The sequence below is a fragment of the Vipera berus genome, assembly GCF_964194415.1.
Source record: "Vipera berus genome assembly, chromosome: Z".
In the NCBI taxonomy this organism is placed as follows: Eukaryota; Metazoa; Chordata; class Lepidosauria; order Squamata; family Viperidae; genus Vipera; species Vipera berus.
In genome coordinates this window covers 31,840,792-31,860,962 of record NC_138205.1, presented here as the reverse complement: position 1 = coordinate 31,860,962, position 20,171 = coordinate 31,840,792, and the positions used below count along the sequence as shown (strand labels likewise).

At 41.2% G+C, this 20,171-nt stretch overlaps 1 protein-coding gene across 1 annotated transcript in view; it reads right to left on the bottom strand.

Annotated features, from left to right (window-relative positions):
* Window positions 1–18,534, bottom strand: part of LOC308677906 (MAGUK p55 subfamily member 2) — a 78,506-nt gene extending 59,972 nt beyond the window's left edge. The window contains exons 1-2 of the mRNA XM_081344608.1: window positions 18,526–18,534; window positions 5,432–5,529 (exon numbers count right to left, since the gene is read on the bottom strand). Of these exons, the coding sequence (XP_081200734.1) occupies window positions 5,432–5,462 (31 nt within the window). The 5' untranslated portion in view covers window positions 5,463–5,529; window positions 18,526–18,534. The remainder of the gene's footprint in view (window positions 1–5,431; window positions 5,530–18,525) is intronic.
* Window positions 18,535–20,171: the final 1,637 nt, after the last annotated feature.

The following is a 20,171-nucleotide window of genomic DNA, read 5'->3' as shown; positions in this document are numbered from 1 at the left end:
GACAGTGTTATTGAAATAAGTGCTAATTATCTTTGCCACACACAGTTGCATACTGTCAGACTAATGAAGCCAATTCATTTTCACAAAAGTATTATACAACATAGAAAGATCAGAACTGTGCAAGCTATGATATTCCCTATGGATTTGAAAGAAACAGGATAGGAAGAAAACAACTTGATGGTACAAAAGTCAATAAATCAAACAAACAAACAACATTAAAAGGACCAATCCTGCCTAATATGCAGCATGGATGTTTAACATGTATCCTTAATGTCTGAAAGCCAATAACAACTCTTAAAAAGATATTAATAATAATAACTAAGCTACTAAATTTATAAGCCACCTGATTCCCTGTGATTCAACAAATGGCAACAAAGAAGATTTCCCAAGCAATCTGATCCTGTTTCTTTGATTTATTTTACCTATAGCATAAGACAAGCAACTCACTCAGTTAGACTTTTACAAAATACTATAATGATTTAGTTTCACATTTTTACCTATCTTTGTCCCCTCTTTTTAAAACAACATATGGACTTTACAGTTGTTTTTACCAAATCATTTGATTTAATTGTAGCATATTGAATTTGACACTTGTATTTCTTTTATTACTATGTTGCTGTCATCATCATCATTATTAATTGATTTTCTATAATTTAATGCAAAGAACACGGCTGAATTAGTCAATTCATTTTTGCAGAATCTGTGTTGTCCTATTTCTATAACTTTCTGTGACTTTTATAAAATCTGCATGAAAAGCCTTCCTTACTATATTCTTGTGTTTTCTCTCCAGTGATGGACTGGCAGGATTTTGGGGTTGTGTTTTTTAGTCAAGAAACGTATTAGAACATTGGGAAAGTGTGGGTGGAAAAGCACCAATCTGTACATTAGCACAGGAAGTTCAGATCAGTTTCCATGAGAATTCTTAGAGACCCTCTGCAACCTCCAGAGTATACCATAGCTTAAAGCATGTTGTGGTTATCACTTTCTTTGAGTTTCCATAGACACGGAACATTTTCCAAGCCTTTGGTTAGAGGCAAGCTGAAAGGTGTAAATTTGGGCCACCTAGACTAAATCATTGAGGGACGCGGTGGCTCAGTGGGTTAGGACGCTGAGCTTGTAGATCAGAAGTTCGAATCCCGAGTGCCGCATAACAGAGTGAGCGCCTGTTACTCGTCCCAGCTTCTGCCAACCTAGCAGTTCAAAAGCACGTAAAAATGCAAGTAGAAAAATAGGGACCACTACGGTGGGAAGGTAACAGCGTTCCATGCACCTTTGGCGTCTAGTCATACCTGTCACATGACCATGGAGACATCCTTGGACAAGCGCTGGCTCTTCAGCTTTGAAACGGAGATGAGCACCGGCCCCTAGAGTTGGAAACGACTAGCACGCATGTGTGGGGGAACCTTTACCTTTACCTTTAGACTAAATCATATGGGTTCTGGAAGATATATTTCTGGGTTAGGTAGGAAAAAGCCACAGGCACTGATTGTAGTGCTTGAAGGCTAAAGAGAAGTAGGGAGAGGAAAACCCCAAGAAAATCAGAGGTATGGAGGATTTATATATTTTATTTATTTATTTGGCATATGGCATACAATGTCAGGGAAATCTATACATGCTAAACACAATCCAGTCTTGACAACCTAAATTGCTAGTTCATTTTGTTGGGGGCAATTAAGCTGACTTTGTAATAATGCCGCTTGGGGGGGGGGTTGAAAACCCTAATAAGCAGGCATATACATAGAATGAAGGCTACTGCTAAGCTTGTAAGCCGCCCTGAGTCTTCGGAGAAGGGTGGGATATAAATGGAATTAAAATAAATAAATAAATAAATTTTGTTTGGTGCTTGTGTGCCTATTCTTCGTGCATTGCAGGTGGCAAACTAGCTATGTATAGAAGAATTGACTGATACAAGGTAGTCCTCAACTTACAACCGTAATGGAGCCTAAAGTGAGTCGCCACATGTTAAGTGAATGCTATGATTGTTAAGTAAACCCAACATTTGCTATTGGGGGTTTTTTTGGCTTTTTGGTGGGGGGTTTTTGGTGAAAACTGGATGTAAACTGACTTTCAGCAAAAACTTTGTAAATCAGGGTCATGTGACTCTGAGATGCTCAAAGAGCTGTGAAATGCAGGCTGGTTGCCACGTGGCCAAAATGCAGTCACATGACGATGGGGGGGATATCAGAACTACGGAACTGGGCCATGCCTTTTGGAGGTTCTGACATAATTTTGAATGGTCACTAAGCAACCAGTTAAAAGTTGAGAACTATATCTAGGTTGTATTGAAAGCCAATGACACTGGAAATGCAACGGTTAAAGAGAAAGAGGAGAAGCAAGGCACTGGGAAGATGGGCAGCCAGGCCAATATTCAAGCCAAGGAGAGGAGGATGGAAGAAAAGGACAAGGTCTACTCACTTTGTAAGACTCTCCAGGATTTGTTTCAGGCAAAACCTGGAACAGCCAAGAGCTTCTGCCAATCTACTGCCTACCCAGTATGCTTTGACAAACCTTCCAAAACATGATGCATCTTCTCAGGTTTAAAACAAAACATCATTTTCTATTTCATGCATTCCCTAATGTCACATGTTGAAACCTTTTGGTATCCTGTTCCCTACCCTGAGGGACACGGTGGCTCAGTGGGTTAGGACGCTGAGCTTGTCGATCAGAAGGTCGGCATTTTGGTGGGTCGAATCCCGAGTGCCGTGTAGCAGAGTGAGCGCCTGTTACTCGTCCCAGCTTCTGCCAACCTAGCAGTTCGAAAGCACGTAAAAATGCAAGTAGAAAAATAGGGACCACTCCGGTGGGAAGGTAACAGCGTTCCATACGCCTTTGGCGTCTAGTCATGCCGGCCACATGACCACGGAGACGTCCTTGGACAAGCGCTGGCTCTTCGGCTTTGAAACGGAGATGAGCACCAGCCCCTAGAGTCTGAAACGACTAGCACGCATGTGAGGGGGAACCTTTACCTTTACCTCCCTAGTTTAAAAAAAGGTAGAAAACTTAGAAATTCAGAAAATCCTCAGCTGCCTTCTCAAGTTAAGTAAAGCAACTTGCAGGTCTACTCTTTGCAATCCCAAACACCACTAACACCAAAACCAGCAATTTCACAGAATTATACATCTGGAAAGAATCATTTTGGCTATTGAGCCTAACCCTCTATTCTTTTCTCTCTCCTCAAAAATCAATAGTAAATCAGGAATTGTTTTTATGGAGAGACTACATTCAATATTCAATTCTATTTGAGAAGATGCAAAAACAACCCACTTCAATCAATTTATCATATTTAGAAAGTGGCTTGATCACCTTTTAAAGAAAGTTTTGTAAAATTTCATCTGGTTTCTACAAATGGCATCTGAATTGGAGCTTTTTAGACAGCTGAAATGTAAATTTAATTATTACTATCTGGGGGGAAAAACCCTGCCTATCCCTGAAGGAAAAAGAAATATTTCTTTAATAGACAAATCTTGTTCCAGGTTTAAAACTAATGGACAGTAACCTAATTCCAATATAATAGTTGAGAATGCACAGAGACAAGTAGAAGGCTTATTGGGTTTCCATTCTCTTTCAAAATCATTTTAAGATTCTGGACATAAAAGAGGCTCCCTCAAAGGCAGGAAACAGTTGTTTGCATTGGATTATGATGTCTTGGCTGAATACTAACTAATGGTGTCTTTAAATTATTATCCTACAATAAAACAGAAGCTGTTTCCTTGTGTGTGAACAGGGGGAACAATGTCAGGACAAAGCTGAGCATGTCTACCATATGACCACAGATAGAGATTAAACAGGTATATGCTGAACATCAACAATAATTTTCTACTTATACAATGCAACAACTGAGAGAGGGAAATATGCTATCTTGAAGAAATAAAACTATACTCCTCTAGATCCAAAGAATAAGGCAGTTAACAATGAAATGTGCAGAGTAAGCTGACCCCACTACTATATTTACCAGCACTGTTTATCAATCCAAACAATCTGTCTGTTAACAATTCAGACACAGATTGTCTGTATAACTAAAATATGTGGATCCAATATTGCAGAGAATTGTTTATTGTTTATATTCTCCAAGAGTTGAAAGTAGCTTATAGAGAGATCAACCTTCATTTTATTCCCACAGCCAATAAACTTATGAGATGCTGGCAGAGAGGCCCCAAATATTCCGGTAATTCTCAATGGCAAAGGGTAGTCTAGGGGGTCTCCCTCCTCCTAGTTAATCTCTGCAGCCCACTCTCTCTTACACCGTTGCTTGGACTTCCTTAAGGCCAAATCTCTCCTGTCCTAGTAAAACTGCAAAAGACAGGGCTAACCATCTTGTATGTCTCCTCTGGTATGCATAGGAACATATCCATAATCTTTAATCCCTGGAGCTGTTGGGGATTGTAAAACAAAAGATCTAGCGCAGGGGTGTCAAACTCAATTTCATTGAGGGCCGCATCAGCATTGCGGTTGCCCTCAGGGGGTTGGGTGGGTGTGGCCTGGGTGGGCATGACCTACTGGGTGGGCGTGGCTAGAGTGCGTATGGCCTACTGGGTGGGCATGGCCAGCTCTACATCGTTCACATCAAGGGTGCCTATGGGGGCCTGGGAAGGAGTGGGACAGATCTGAGGGTCTCTGGCAGAAGGAGGGTCTCTGGGCCAGAGCCAAGGCAGTGGGGGCCATTCCCTCACTATTTCCAGGATGGCTTCGCGGGCCACATGAAACCACTTCGTGGGCCGAATCCGGCCCCCGGGCCTTGTGTTTGACATGTCTGATCTAGTGAGTTCTAAGACTGGCTGCCTCCACCAGATTGAAAAAGACTGACAGAGAGAAAGCTCTGTCTAAAATTAAAGCAAACCTTAATGCAAAATGTAAAAGCAGAATAGCTGGGTTTGTACAACTCAGTTAATCAAGTCAAAGACCTAGCAGCTCCATCTGTACAATCTGTTAAATTTGATTATTTTTAGCTGAACCCAGCCAGTCTGATTAGTTTATATACATACACATCTTTATTATGGTTACTAACCAGAAAATATCAATAGGTGATGGAAGTACTGTAAAACAGTTCCGACCCGTTCATTGGTGCAATCAAAGTATACCTAATTTGGGTTAGTTTATGATTCAGAGGTTTAGCAAATGCAGAAAATGGGGTAACTCAATCAACTTCTTAAGCAAGTTTTATGAATACTGAAACTTAAATGGATCACATTACATTAATCAAGGATTAGGAATGTTGTAGTTTTCTGGTAAGTTCCAACTTGAACTCCTGTAAATCCAGTTGACACTGGCAAGAAATTATGGGAGCAGTATAAAATGCCTACATATCCTTGCTTTATCTCACAGAAAATGCAATAATCAACCAGATTTGTTCACCAGAAAGACTAGAGTTTAGCTCTAGATTTCTGGAGAATATCTGGAAAAATATGGATCAGAAATAGGAATAAGTTCTTACCTGTCTCAGAGTTGGTTGAAGCAACAGGCATTTCGACAACCAGGGAGGTCTTCTCAGTGACAGAATTACAAATAATTATTTCTTCTTCTGTGGTGATCCTGTAGAGAGAGAAGAATTGAACAACACCTCTTCAAAAAATGATCTCAAAATGTAGCATACACCCACTTGATTCTGATACCCTGCATCAAGTTCAGAGATTATTTATAAATAATAGACTTGGTCTTCACCAGGTGATTTTTTTTTATTTTAGTTTTTGCATTTTATTCTTTAGACAATAAAGAAGAGGAATAAGAAAAAAATGTCAAGAAGATACTTATCTTCTGCCAATTTCACTTTCTCCCACATTCAAATTTTTAAAAATCTGAAAATTTCCCGTCCCAGTTATGAAGAATATGCAAAAGCTGGCACGTTTTATTAAAAGCCCACCTAAATGAAGTAATCTACCATCTGCCCCATTCAAATTTGTGCAGTTATTTCCAACAGTAAAAGAACTACACAAGTGTGCAGCTGTGGAAAAAATGAAGACTGCATTCAAGGAAAGAGAATTGCTAACCATACATCGCAACCAAGGAAAAACACAAAGATTCAAAGCCAGGCTTGTAAGAGCTAAATATTTGAAGCCCTCTGCCTAGATCTCATTTGTTTTGCTTTTCCCACAATTACTTATTAATCTCATATTCTTTGAGATCAATATATTTTAAAAATGCAATTTCTCTTAAGTTTTTATAAAAAAATGCAATCAGAATAGAGCTGGAAGAGAGATGTCTTTTAGCCCAGCCCCTTGCTCAAACAGGAGACCCCATACCAGTGGTGGCAAACCTATGGCATGCGTGCCAGAGGTGGCACTCAGAGCACTCTCTGTGAGCACGCGTGCCATCGCCCCAGCCCTGCCTCCCCCCGTGGCCCCCTCCTCACCAGTAGCCCCCCCAGAGGAGAGTTGTCCCTGGGCATGGCCCCTACAGAGCAGAGCAGCCAAGCACATAGCAGCTGGGCAGCAGGGACAAGATTCCACCCTCGCGCCCCGTCACATGCAGGTGATGCATTGGGGCATGGGCGGAGAGCGTGGCCAACATGGCACTGCAGGGCCGCCTGGGCGATCTGTAGCAGGCTGTGGAGGTGGTAGGTGGCCCTGAGGGCGGGCAGGGCAGGGGATGGAGCGAGGGTGGGGCAGGGGCAGGGTAGGGTGCTTTTGGGGCACTCGGTCTCTAAAAGGTTTGCCATCACTGCCCTATACCATTTCAGACAAGTGGCTGTCCAGTCTTTTCTTAAAAGCCTCCAGTGACGAAGTACCTACAACTTCTGAAGGCAAGCTGTTCCCCTGGTTAATTGTCCTCACTGTTAGGAAGTTTCTCCTTAATTCCAGGTTGATTCTCTCCTTGATTAGTTTCCATTCATTGTTTCTTGTCTTGCCTTCTGGTGCTTTGGAAAATAAATTGACCCCCTCCTCTTTGGGGAAACCTCTCAAATACTGGAATACTGTTATCATTTCTCCTTCTTTTCTCTAGACTAGCCAACCCCAAATCCTGCAACCGTTCTTCATATGTTTTAGTCTCCAGGCCTTTAATCATCTTAGTTGCTCTTCTTTACATTCTTTACCTCAGTAATACAGATAATAAATATAGCTTATTGTTTACATACATATACTGAACAGCATGCTGACATTTCTTTTTTAGGTGATGCTGAAAGATTGTACAGCAATCATTTGAAGTTGCAATTGACTCAAAAACAGGGATTTACAATCTATGTTTGAAGATCAGTTCCATTCTGTGATCATGTGACCTAACTTCAGGTGCATGGGAGTGTAATTGCATCTATCGTTATTTGCAGCATTTTGCTAAAAACTGGCACTTACTTTCAGTTTTTAGCAGAACCATACCTATAGTGGACCATTTGTTTGCTTAACAACTGCAGCATTTGTTATGGCCATTTTACAACTGCTTGTTCACAAAAAAAGGTCATAAAATTTGGTCGCTCATATGACTGACCTGTTTTATGACCATTACAACAACATGATGGGCAGGCTCAATCATGTTCATATGTAGCGGACTATCTGTATAATTAGAAATAGTGAGCATGCTTTAAAATTGGAGAAACATCAAGAGCCTACACTCTGTTGATAACATTACAATATCCTGATAGCTAAAAATGCAAAGCATTGCCAAGCCCTAGTACTAAAAATAAAAGAACATAATAGAAAAAAATGGGACTAAAATTAAATACAAAAAAGACCAACTAATGACAACAAGCAGAACCACCAGCCTCAGAATTGGCAAAGTAGCCTTTTAGGATCAGCTAACAACAGTAATGGAATAAGCAAACAAGAAATACAATATAGACTAGTAGACCAGCCACAAAGGCCTTAGAAGAGATACTCAAATGCAGCACTGTATCTAATTAAAATCATGCTGTGATACTCTATGGAAGCAAAAGTTGGACTTTAAAGAAGTAGGATAGTAAGAGTATTGACGCCTTTCAACTTTGGTTTGGGGAAGTCTCCTGAGGATACTACAGACAGCCAAGAAAACATGCTAAAAAAGGTAAAGGTAAAGGTTCCCCCGCACATACGTGCTAGTCGTTTCCGACTCTAGGGGCCGGTGCTCATCTCCGTTTCAAAGCCGAAGAGCCAGCACTTGTCCGAGGACATCTCCGTGGTCATGTGGCCGGCATGACTAGACGCCAAAGGTGCACGGAATGCTGTTACCTTCCCACCATAGTGGTCCCTATTTTTCTACTTGCATTTTTACGTGCTTTCGAACTGCTAGGTTGGCAGAAGCTGGGACGAGTAACAGGCACTCACTCTGTTACGCGGCACTCGGGATTCGACCCGCCAAACTGCCGACCTTCTGATCGACAAGCTCAGCGTCCTAACCCACTGAGCCACCGCGTCCCTTTTGAGGATACTACAGACAGCCAAGAAAACATGCTAACGGATCAGCAAATAAATCAACTAGAGTTCTCATTCAAGGTACAAATAACCAGGTTCAAATTATCCTATTTCAGTCCATTATGCAAAGACCTAGCTTCCTGAATAAGGCTTTAGCACTAGGAAAGGTGAAACAAAGAAGAGGATGACCAGCACAAGGACTCAGTTATAGTGGCAATAAGTACCCTATTGGGAGTCTTGAATTAACAGAGATAAATCATCACGGAGAAATGAAAAATGACTCAACAGTATATAATTAATCAATCAACAGTTTTATTATATCATGATAAGAAAAATATTATTCTGAAAAGAATGTTAAACTTTTATCACTATAAATTCCAACTATAAACAATGCAATATTATTCTGCTTAAGTTAGGAATCTACAACTATAATTTTTTGTTCTTAGTTGCGAAGTCATGTCCAACCCATCACGATCCCATGGACAATGTTCCTCCAGACCTTCCTGTACTCTACCATCTTCTGGAATCCATTTAAGCTCACACCTACTGCTTCAGTGACTCCATCCAGCCACCTCATTCTCTGTCGTCCCCTTCTTCTCTTGCCCTCAATCTTTCCCAGCATTAGGCTCTTCTCCAGTTAGTCCTTCCTTCTCATTAGGTGGCCAAAGTATTTGAGTTTTAGCTTCAGGATCTGGCCTTCTAAAGAGCAGTCAGGGTTGATCTCCTCTAGGACTGACCGGTTTGATCACCTTGCAGTCCAAGGGACTCGCAGGAGTCTTCTCCACACCATAGTTCAAAGGCCTCAATTTTTTGGCATTCAGCTTTTCTTATGGTCCAACTTTCACAGCCATACATTGCAACTGGGAAGACCATAGCCTTGACTATATGCACTTTTGTTGACAGGGTGATGTCTCTGTTTTTTAGTGTGCTGTCTAGATTTGCCATTGCTTTCCTCCCCAGGAACAAGCGTCTTTTAATTTCTTGGCTGCAGTCCCCATTTGCGGTGATCTTGAAGCCCAGCAAAATAAAATCTGTCACTACCTCCATTTCTTCCCCATTTATTTGCCAGGAATTGAGAGGGCCGGATGCCATGATCTTGGTTTTCTTAATGTTAAGTTGTAACCCAACTTTTGCACTCTCCTTCTTCACCCGCAACAAGAGGCTCTTTATTTCCTCTTCACTTTCTGCCATTAGAGTGGTATCATCTGCATATCTTAGGTTGCTGATATTTCTCCTGGCAATCTTAATTCCAACCTTTGATTCATCTAGCCCTGCCTTTCTCATGATGTACTCTGCATATAAGTTAAATAGGCAGGGTGACAGTATACAGCCTTGCCAGACTTGTTTCCCAATTTTGAACCAATCAGTGGTTCCGTATCCAGTTCTCACTGTTGCTTCTTGACCCGCATATAAGTTTCTCAAGAGACAAATAAGATGGTCTGGTACGCCCATCTCTTTAAGAACTTGCCACAGTTTGTTGTGATCCACACAATCAAAGGCTTTAGCATAGTAAATGAAGCAGAAGTAGATGTTTTTCTGGAACTCCCTAGCTTTCTCCATGATCCAGCGTATGTTGGCAATTTGATCTCTAGTTCCTCTGCCTCTTCGAAATCCTGCCTGTACTTCTGGTAGTTTTTGATCCACATACTGCTGGATTCTAGCTTGTAGGATTTTAAGCATAACTTTATTAGCATGTGAATTGAGTGCAATGGTGTAATAGTTTGTACATTCTTTGGCACTGCCTTTCTTTGAAATTGCAATGTAAACTGATCTTTCCAATCCTGTGGCCACTGTTGAGTTTTCCAAATTTGCTGGCAAACTGAGTGTAGCACTTTTACTGCATCATCTTTTAAGATTTTGAATAGCTCAGCTGGAATACTATCACCTCCACTAGCTTTGTTGTTGCTCAGCTTTCCTAAGGCCCACTTCACTTCACATTCAAGGATGTCTAGCTCAAGGTCAGTGACCACCTCATTGTGGTTATCAGGGATGTTAAGCTCGTTCTTGTATAGTTCTTCTGTGTAATTTTGCCACCTCTTCTTAATTTCTTCTGCCTCTGTTAGGTCCCTGCCATTTTGGTCCTTTATCCTACCCATTTTTGCATGAAATGTTCCCTTCATCTCTCCAATTTTCTTGAAGAGATCTCTGGTCCTCCCTATTCTATTGTTTCTTCTATTTATTTGCACTGTTCATTTAAGAAGGCATTCTTATCTCTTCTAGCTATTCTCTGGAATTCTGCATTCAATTGGGTGCATCTTTCTTTTTCTCCCTTGCCTTTTGCTTCCCTCCTTTCCTCAGCTATTTGCAAAGCTTCCTCAGACAGCCATTTTGCTTTCTTACATTTCTTTTTCTTTGGGATGGTTTTAGTTGCTACCTCTTGTACAAAGTTGTGAACCTCTGTCCATAGTTCTTCAGGCACTCTGTCTATCAGATCTAATTCTTTAAATCTATTTGTCACCTCTACTGTATATTCATCAGGGATATGATTTAGTTCATACCTGAGTGGCCTAGTGCTTTTCCCTACTTTCTTCAGTTTAAGCCTAAATTTTGCAACAAGAAGCTCATGGTCTGAGCCACAGTCAGCTCCTGGTCTTGTTTTTACTGACTGTATAGAGCTTCTCCATCTTTGGCTGCAGAGCACATAGTCAATCTGATTTCTGTGTTGACTGTCTGGTGATGTCCATGTGTAGAGCCGTCTCTTGGGTTGTTGGAAAAGAGTGTTTGCTATGACCATCGTATTCTCTTGACAAAATTCTATCAGCCTGTGCCCTGCTTCATTTTGTACTCCAAGGCCAAACTTGCCTGTTATTCCAGTTATCTTTTGGCTTCCTACTTTAGCATTCCAATCCCCCATGATGATAAGGACATCATTTTTTGGTGTTAGTTCTATAAGGTGCTGTAGGGCTTCATAGAACTGGTCAATTTCATCCTCTTCAGCACCGGTGGTTGGGGCATAGACTTGGACTACTGTGATATTGAATGGATTGCCTTGGATTCGAACTGAGATCATTCTGTCATTTTGGGGATTGTATCCCAGTATTGCTTTTACTACTCTTTTATTGACTATGAAGGCTACTCCATTTCTTCTGAGGGATTCTTGCCCGCAGTAGTATACCTGATGGTCATCTGAATTAAATTCACCCATTCCTGTCCATTTTAGTTCACTGATTCCTAAGATGTCGATATTCAGTCTTGTCATCTCTTGTTTGACCATGTCCAGCTTGGATTCATGGATCTTACATTCCAGGTTCCTATGGAGAAAAAATCTTTACAGCATTGGACTTTCCTTTCACCATCAGACACATGCACAGCTGAGCGTCCTTTCAGCTTTGGCCCAGTCACTTCATTCTTTCTGGTGCTACTAGTACTAGCCCTCTGCTCTTCCCCAGTAGCATATTGGATGCCTTCCAACCTGAGGGGCTCATCTTCCAGCATCATATCATTTTGCCTTTTGGTACTGTCCATAGGGTTTTCATGGCAAAGATACTGGAATGGGTTGCCATTTCCTTCTCCAGTGGATCGTGTTTTGTCAGAACTCTCTGCTATGACCTTTCCGTCTTGGGTGGCCCTGCACGGCATAGCTCATAGCTTCATTGAATTACGCAAGCCCCTTCGCCAAGACAAGGCAGTAATCCATGAAGGGGAACTATAATTTTAAGTTACAGTAAAAACCAAATCTTTCTTTCTCCAGTGTATAACTATTTACTACACTAAATAGAGGTTAGATAGAAGAAAGTAAGCCTTGGTTCTTATTGGACCTTAACAAATACAGCTGTAATGGAATACAGTGAAGTTGGGGTGTAAGCTCTTAGAGGCAAATCCTTCCAGCAGGATTGAGAGGTTACTCATTTTGTGACTAGTTTCCTGTAAGGGTCATTGCCAAAAAACTAAAAACACATTTTCCCAAAGGATTGATGAACTGGTTCAATTTCCTCAAAGCAATCAAATTGCTTCTTTTTCTTGCAAGATTGATGTTAGCAATAATCCATGGGCTTATCTAGACAAGAAGCGCAATCAGGAATACTATGTCTTTCTTTATTGTTAGGTTACATTAACAGAAGTTTACAAGACTGAAAGTATTTCTCCTTCCCCCTTCCTTTTGCTTTTACACTCTAGAAAACTAGGAAGGATCCCTTCTGAATTTTTTCCCACACCATCCTCCCTTTGGATGAACTGAACTTTTACATGCTGGTCATCCAGTATGTCCCTCTCCTTCCTGTCTCCTCAGGCCATTCCCACAGTCCATTACACTCCCAGACACTAGGAAAAATATTGCAAGAAAAATATTAATTATTATTATTATTTTCTTCCAAACAATAGAACTGTTCTATTTCTTTCTCCAATTCACTGGGAGATGGTGAAGGCTGACAGAGCGGAGCTGGCTCAAGACATTCAGTAAACTTACAGCTAAATGGGGATTTGAACCAAGATCTCCCTAAACTTGTTGAACACAATGCCAAATTTCACTGAATATTAACATTTTTTTCAGCAATTGTCTCTTTTTGTAAGATCTAGCGGTGCAATTCATGAGCTGATGCATCCCAAGGTGAGGTGCAGATGAACCAGCTATATGTGAAAAAATACAGATGTTCTTATAAATTCTAAAGTTTTAGCCAACATTCCTTGTATGATTTCTTGGTAAACAAAATAGCCATTTGGGCTGATCTCTTCTAATGTGTTCCATTATTAGTCCAACCCTCACTGACTGTTCACAAGAGAAATCTCAACCCAATCTGCTGACAGGAGGAAAATATTAGTCAGAGAACTGACATGCTCACGAGTAGCAGTTAATCAATAATTGGAGAATCAATAATACATTAGGAATGGAGTTGGTCCTAATTAAGAGGCGAGATGCAGCCTTTCCTTACAGGAAGTATAGACTGAACTGTATAAAAGAATCTCAGAATCAAAAAACAGATTCAAATAAGGATTGTTGGTAGCCCAGCCTAAATTGTGAAGACAGAAGGCAAGGTCATACAACTTTTACTCTGGTTACCATATCTATTTTCTGGGATTTTACATGTAAGAAAAAAAATCTCTAACAAGGATTCTTAGGTGGTTAGACTCCAGACTGTCTATAAAACCTGCAGGATCCCACACACCCAAATTGCAGTAATCAGAGGGTGAAAACAAGAAACATATTATAATTTAATGCATACCTACAAAACAGGACTCAATCAGTTCTTGGTATTCCACCCTCTTATTTCAGATGTTTGCACTGTGATTTATGATCACTTAATAGAATTCTGGACTGGCCTTTAGGCTTTCAACATTATCTTATTTTTTCACATCTTGGACACAGGCAAACAGAAACTACAGATTCCAGGGCAGAAAACTGTTGAAAACAAATTATGTTTCCCATCTGTATAAGGATCATCTAAGGATGCTTCAGGGATATGCAAATCTCAAAAGCAAGAGGAGGAGGAGGATGACAAGCAGGAATAATAAAGCACAATAAATTCCTTAAAGATTAGAATAGCTTCCATTTGCCTGCTGCATTTTCAATCTTATCAAATCCTTGCTTTTGCTGCTACATTAAAAATGTTTTTATACCACATATTGCTCTTGTTGTCTACATAAGCCTTAAGGTTGCAAAGTAAGCAACTCTTATGGAATTGCTTTAATAAACAAAAATCAGCAGTAAATTTTTGGGAACTTTGAGCTAGTATGGGCATTAAATTTTGGAGTATGACTTAGGCAGAATGGAATTCCAATTTCCAATCTCAATTCCAATTTAGATGGAGAAGAATTGGGAAAGAAAATATTCAATGAGTTCATACCATAGAATGGCAGTAAAACATTGGGTGCATATTTGCTAAACTGATTGTGGAGCATGGAGTATTCACAAACTGGAATATTTTTGTTTGAAAATGTTTTAAACAATTTAACTTTATAAAGTGAAGGGAAAAATGCTTATGAGATTCCATTAGATAGAAATGTGGGATATAAATTGATTGTGTGTCATAAGGTTGTTTTCAGTGACCTTATAGATAGATTTCCCCCTTACCCTTTGACAATCTATCCCCAATGGGGTATAAATAAAAGGTCAGTGGAAAGACATTCAACGAAGAAGGAAAAAGGTTGAAAAGAGAGTGACATAGAAATAATTTCTTTGTTCTCCTACAGAGCAGCTTCAGGTTTCTCTTGTTAGCTATGCCTTTTAAGTTGCATGGTTAACTTTATTGTTTTTAACTATTTGTTTAACTTCTCTTGAAACTATTTTGTATGTCCTCAGGAAAATGATTGAAAATAATTATTTGAGAAAGTGATTCAAGATTATAGAAGATTGCAGAAATCCTCACTGAATGCAAGGTGAGCTATATCTAGATCCCAAAAGATGTTTTATTTTTAAGAATAATTTAGAAGGGAAAACCATGGCCATCATCATTCCTAAGGGGGGGATATACTTCCTTATGCATCTCCTGCATAGGTTGTATGCAAACAGCATAAGTAACAATATATTTTTCCCACTATTTGACAGCAGGTAGAAGGATCATTAAGAGAGATCATTTAGAGCAGCTGTTCACAGTATGAACACCTTGGGCAGTCATGGATGGTTGACTGAGGGTAATAAATATGTTTAAGGGACAGGAAAAATAGCAGTAGGAATTTGAGCTTGTACTCATGTTGCTTTTAGGAAAGCATCAATCTTTCACAAAGCAGTCCTCTATATCTTTCATGCATACACAGGCCATCATAATCTATTCATCCACTAATCCCATGTGCCCCAATTCAGTAGTCCAAGGAAATCAACATCATTATGACATATCCATTCAAAATTATCAACGTCAGCACCAACACACTTGTGCATTATGCAGAAATGAATTCATGTGACCGGGGAGGGGGGGCAAACAGACCACTAATCTATTTGGTGTGCCAGCCTATCATCACATTTCATATTATGTAATATGCTGTGCACTCCACCTCCACAGAGTGCAATCTTAGTAGCTTTCTATTTTTATAGAGACACATACAGAGTCTTATTGTGATGGATTTTTTTTTTAAAAAAGGAAATGCAGATCATTCAGGGCCATTTTGAAAATAAAATCTCAAGTATGTTTCAAAATTTGGCTACAACTGGGATTGCACATGCTGAAAAGAAATGTTAAATATAGCTATACTCTCTTATCTACTGGAATTTTAAACATCCAATTGCTTTTCTCCTCTTGCCTCAACCCGCTCCCCCAACCCACACAAAGAAATTCTCAAAAGCTAGGTCAGCAACTAAAAATCTAAGACTAATGGATAGGATAATGTAAAAGTGTAAATTTTACCATATAAAACACTCATTCTCACAAAATGTGGATTCATGGATGATGCATTGACACATATAAACTATTTATGAATTAAGCCTTAATGATCATGAGTAATCACACTGGTTTGGTGTGGGGGGGGATGGCTGGCTGCAAACCAGACACTTTATTATGCCAAATAAATTTAAAATTAATCTGCAAAGTTAATGTGATCCGCTTCCCCCCCCCCCAATAATATAATCTGTGCAACTTTCACCTTTTTGCCATCAGAACAATTTGGAATAAATATTTAGACAGAATGTGCAGAACGGTCCATGGCATAGCACAGCTGGCTGAATTCAAATAAATAACACATTATCTGTAAAAGTTGGTTCTTTATAAAAGTGTTATGTCAGAAACTAAAATTAACTAAATGGACTTTGTCAATGATGTAACAGAGATTGGGCACTTACAATATATCTAACAATAAATTATTACTTTGGTGGTTAAGGCAACAGACTAGAAACCAGGAGATTGGGAATTCTAGTCTCACTTAGGCATGAAAGCTGGCTGGGTGATTTGAGCAAGTCACTCTCTCTCAACCCAGTGCACCTTGCACGGTTGTTGTTGGGTAGAAAATAGGAGGAAAGAGTATTAGGAATGTTAGCTGCCTTGGCTTATTTATAAAAATAATAAGGTAAAGGTAAGGTAAAGGTTCCCCCGCACATGCGTGCTAGTCGTTTCCGACTCTAGGGGCCGGTGCTCATCTCCGTTTCAAAGCCGAAGAGACAGCGCTTGTCCGAGGACGTCTCCGTGGTCATGTGGCCGGCATGACTAGACGCCAAAGGCGCACGGAACGCTGTTACCTTCCCACCGTAGTGGTCCCTATTTTTCTACTTGCATTTTTTACGTGCTTTCGAACTGCTAGGTTGGCAGAAGCTGGGACGAGTAACAGGCGCTCACTCTGCTACGCGGCACTCGGGATTCAACCCGCCAAACTGCCAACCTTCTGATCGACAGGCTCAGCGTCCTAACCCACTGAGCCACATAAAACATAAAATAAAGGCAGGAGTAAATAATCTAAAATTGAAAATGTGCAAAATAAATCACAGCTTGCCTTGTGCATGACTGATCATTAGCCAGCAACAATCACTTTAATACAGTTTCAAAGTAGTGCTAGAGAACTTTGCCTATTCTAGATGTGATAGATCCCTAAAATCAGCATGGTCATTGACCAAGAATCAGGGGAAGGCAATTCAAAACTCTTGGAGACTAGAGGCTTGGTTACTCCTGAATTTTTGTGCTGGTTGAAACCCATGGTTCAAATATTTACTCAGCCACGTATCTAATTAAGTGACTTCAGTTCTACTTTCTCAATTCAACCTACCTCAAAAGATTGTTGTAAGGAGGGGAGGAGAGTCAGCCACATAAGTGACAAAGCAAAAGAGCACATCTCCTAATTTCTTTTAAAAAACAGCATCTTTTATACTCCTAGCTACATACAGTGTGAGAAAAGAGAAAACATAGAATGTAATTTCTTTTTCTCATTAAGTCTAAACAGGTTTCCAGAATCTCTGAATTCTCAAGAGTTGGGTGTGTGTGCACTATATTAGGTATCCTAGACATCCAAACAGGTAATCTATCTAAAATTCAGAAATGCAGACCACCACCTACTTTGTGTTAATTTGCTGCAAAACACTAATACTGTACAGTTGCCATATTATGGAATAATGCAGAGACCTAGGGAGTTGAATATTGTGAGAAGGTGTGCCATCCATTTTGTCTATCATCACACTATGATGAAATAAGGCAAAGCAATTTAAAGAAAAGGACCGCTTTTAAAATACCCAGGGAATGGTGAAGATTTAGTGATTTAAAGGCATATTATGGTTTTCCTGCACTTATTTCAGAGGGGGAAAAATACTTTTGACCAGCAAAAAGAAAATATTCATTCATTCATGCCCCAGTAAGAGAACATCATTCAACTGGATTTGAAAGGAATCATCATCATCATCATCATCATCATCATCATCATCATCATCATCATTTTATCTTACCAGAAACAAGCTGCAAACCATTTCACCCATTCCTCTGAAAGCAATTCCCACCGAGACTTAATTCAAAGTAGACTCACATACTGGATCGCACTACAACTAAACCCATGTAGTACAATGATTGCCATTTTGCACAATACACTAAGCCATATCCTGGCTACCGATATTTTGGCTTAATAATACTGATCGCCTAATCCAATTTATGATTCAGTGTGTTATGAAAGCCCAGAAATTTGGCATAGGTTCATCGTGGTTCAATTAACCATAGTTAAATACGTCACATGAACCCAGCTATTCTCTGTGATGTGGATAATACACATCTCCTCCCCTTTTTTTCCAGCGAGGAATCGGAGGAATTATATTCATCATTTCAGATCTCTTCCAAGCCGTACCACACTTAAAGCCGCGAACAATCTAAAATGAAACAACAGCAAGAGCTCGCACGCGCAAGGCTACTCAGGGCGTAAGGATTAAACGAGAGACGGAGAGGAAAGAGAGAATGCAATACTCCGGCAAATCTGCCCATTAATAAAAAGAGAGATCGGAAAGGATCCGCGTGGTTTTGGAGTGAACAGATTTGAAAGAAGAAGGGATGGAAGGAAGACGGGTTTCGGTGGAGGGAGCAAATCTTCAACGACAGCTAAATCTCAAGATAAAGAGATTTTGTTTAGGGTTAGAGGCGAGATGACAATGCAAAGGAAGAACCGGGGCGACAGTGAGGGAACATTCCAGCCGAGAGGAGCGAAATGGGTTGGAGTGGGAAGGAGGAGACACTAAAACCGTGGGAAGGCTTACAGTGGCTTACTGCTCCGTCCCACTCCCTTTATTAAAGACAAAGTCGGGACAGGATAGAAGGAAAGAGAAAGGGGGGGCGGGAAATGGGCGCGCAGAACGAAAGAAGAGGGAAAAGCTGGCAGCCCTCACCTGTTTATGGTGGTGATTAGAGCCGGAGACTGGGTGGCAACACCAAGTCCCTCGTTCTCTTGATCTTGGAGATTCGCGGCTTCGTAGCTGAGCTTTGCCTTGGCTTGACTAGGAACCGGCTCGGATCACTTCTTGACGTCGCCTCTAGGGGTTTTAAAGGGGCAACACTTCACAGACAGATGCGCTGGGCCCCACCAAGCCCCACTTTGCGGGAAAAGCTTTCTTTTCAGGCTTTTTCTTATTATTTCACAAGCAAAGTACACGCGATCGGGTTTTGGTTGGATATGGTTCACCCATTAAATTTGGCCGAAGGAAGAGGCCATGTCTTTGAACAGGGAAAGAACATAGAGATGCCATGTCTCTTTTTTCACACACTCCTATGACGAGTTTGCAGACGTGTTGGCACCATAATTGGCCAACTATTTTTCATCATAGCTTGTCATAACACCACCCAAAATTGTGTTGATACCATAAACCATGATTGTGTGACAAGATTAACTATGGATAACAAAGAGAGCCACAGATAAGGTTCCACTTGCAATTATGCTAACATTTGTTTTTGATTTAGTATGAACCCAGCCAGGTGCAGCATACTTGTCTGCCAGCATCTGGCAGACAAAATCGCTCAGATTCGGGCTGGTCTGGACTCCGACTGGGCAGAGTCTGACGGGGGAGGGGGAGATGAGCGGTCTTAGGAATGTTATCTGGGAAGAATTCGACCCTGTGACTCCGGAAGAGGTGGACAGGATCATGGGGAGGTTGAGTTCCACCACGTGTTTACTGGACCCGTGCCCCTCCTGGCAGGTGTATGCAGCTCGGGAGGGGGCACGAGGCTGGCTCCAGGCAGTAATAACTGCTTCTTTGAGGGAGGGTAGCTTCCCTGCCACCTTGAAGGAGACAGTGGTAAGGCCCCTCCTCAAGAAGCTTGCCCTGGACCCAGCCATTTTGAACAACTATCATCCGGTCTCCAACCTTCACTTTCTTGCGAAGGTTGTTGAGAGCGTGGTGGCACATCAGCTCCCTCTGTTCCTGGAGGAAACTGACTATCTGTACCCGTACCAATCGGGTTTTAGGCCTGGGTACAGCACGGAGACGGCATTGGTTGCGCTGGTGAATGATCTCTGGTGGGCTTGGGACAGGGGTTGTTCCTCTGTCCTAGTCCTATTAGACCTCTCAGCGGCTTTTGATACCATCAACCATGGTATCTTACTGCGGCGCCTCAGGGGGTTGGGAGTGGGTGGCACTGTTTTACAGTGGTTCTCCTCCTACCTTCTGGGTCAGTCGCAGTCGGTGTTGGCAGGAGGGCAGAGGTCGGCCTCGAGGCCTCTCATTTGCGGAGTTCCTCAGGGGTCGGTCCTCTCGCCCCTCCTGTTCAACATCTATATGAAGCCACTGGCTGAGATCATTCGTGGTTTTTCATCTCCTCCCCAAATCAACCCAGTGATGCCCTCGATGTGATGTCCTGTTGCTTGGAGGCGGTTCGGGTCTGGATGGGGAGGAACAGGCTTCGACTTAATCCCGATAAGACCGAGTGGTTGTACATACCTGCATCTCGGGTAATCCAGCCTATTCCATCTTTAACTATGGGGGGTGAGGTGTTACCCCCCGTAGATAGGGCTTGCAACTTGGGCATCCTCCTTGACTCA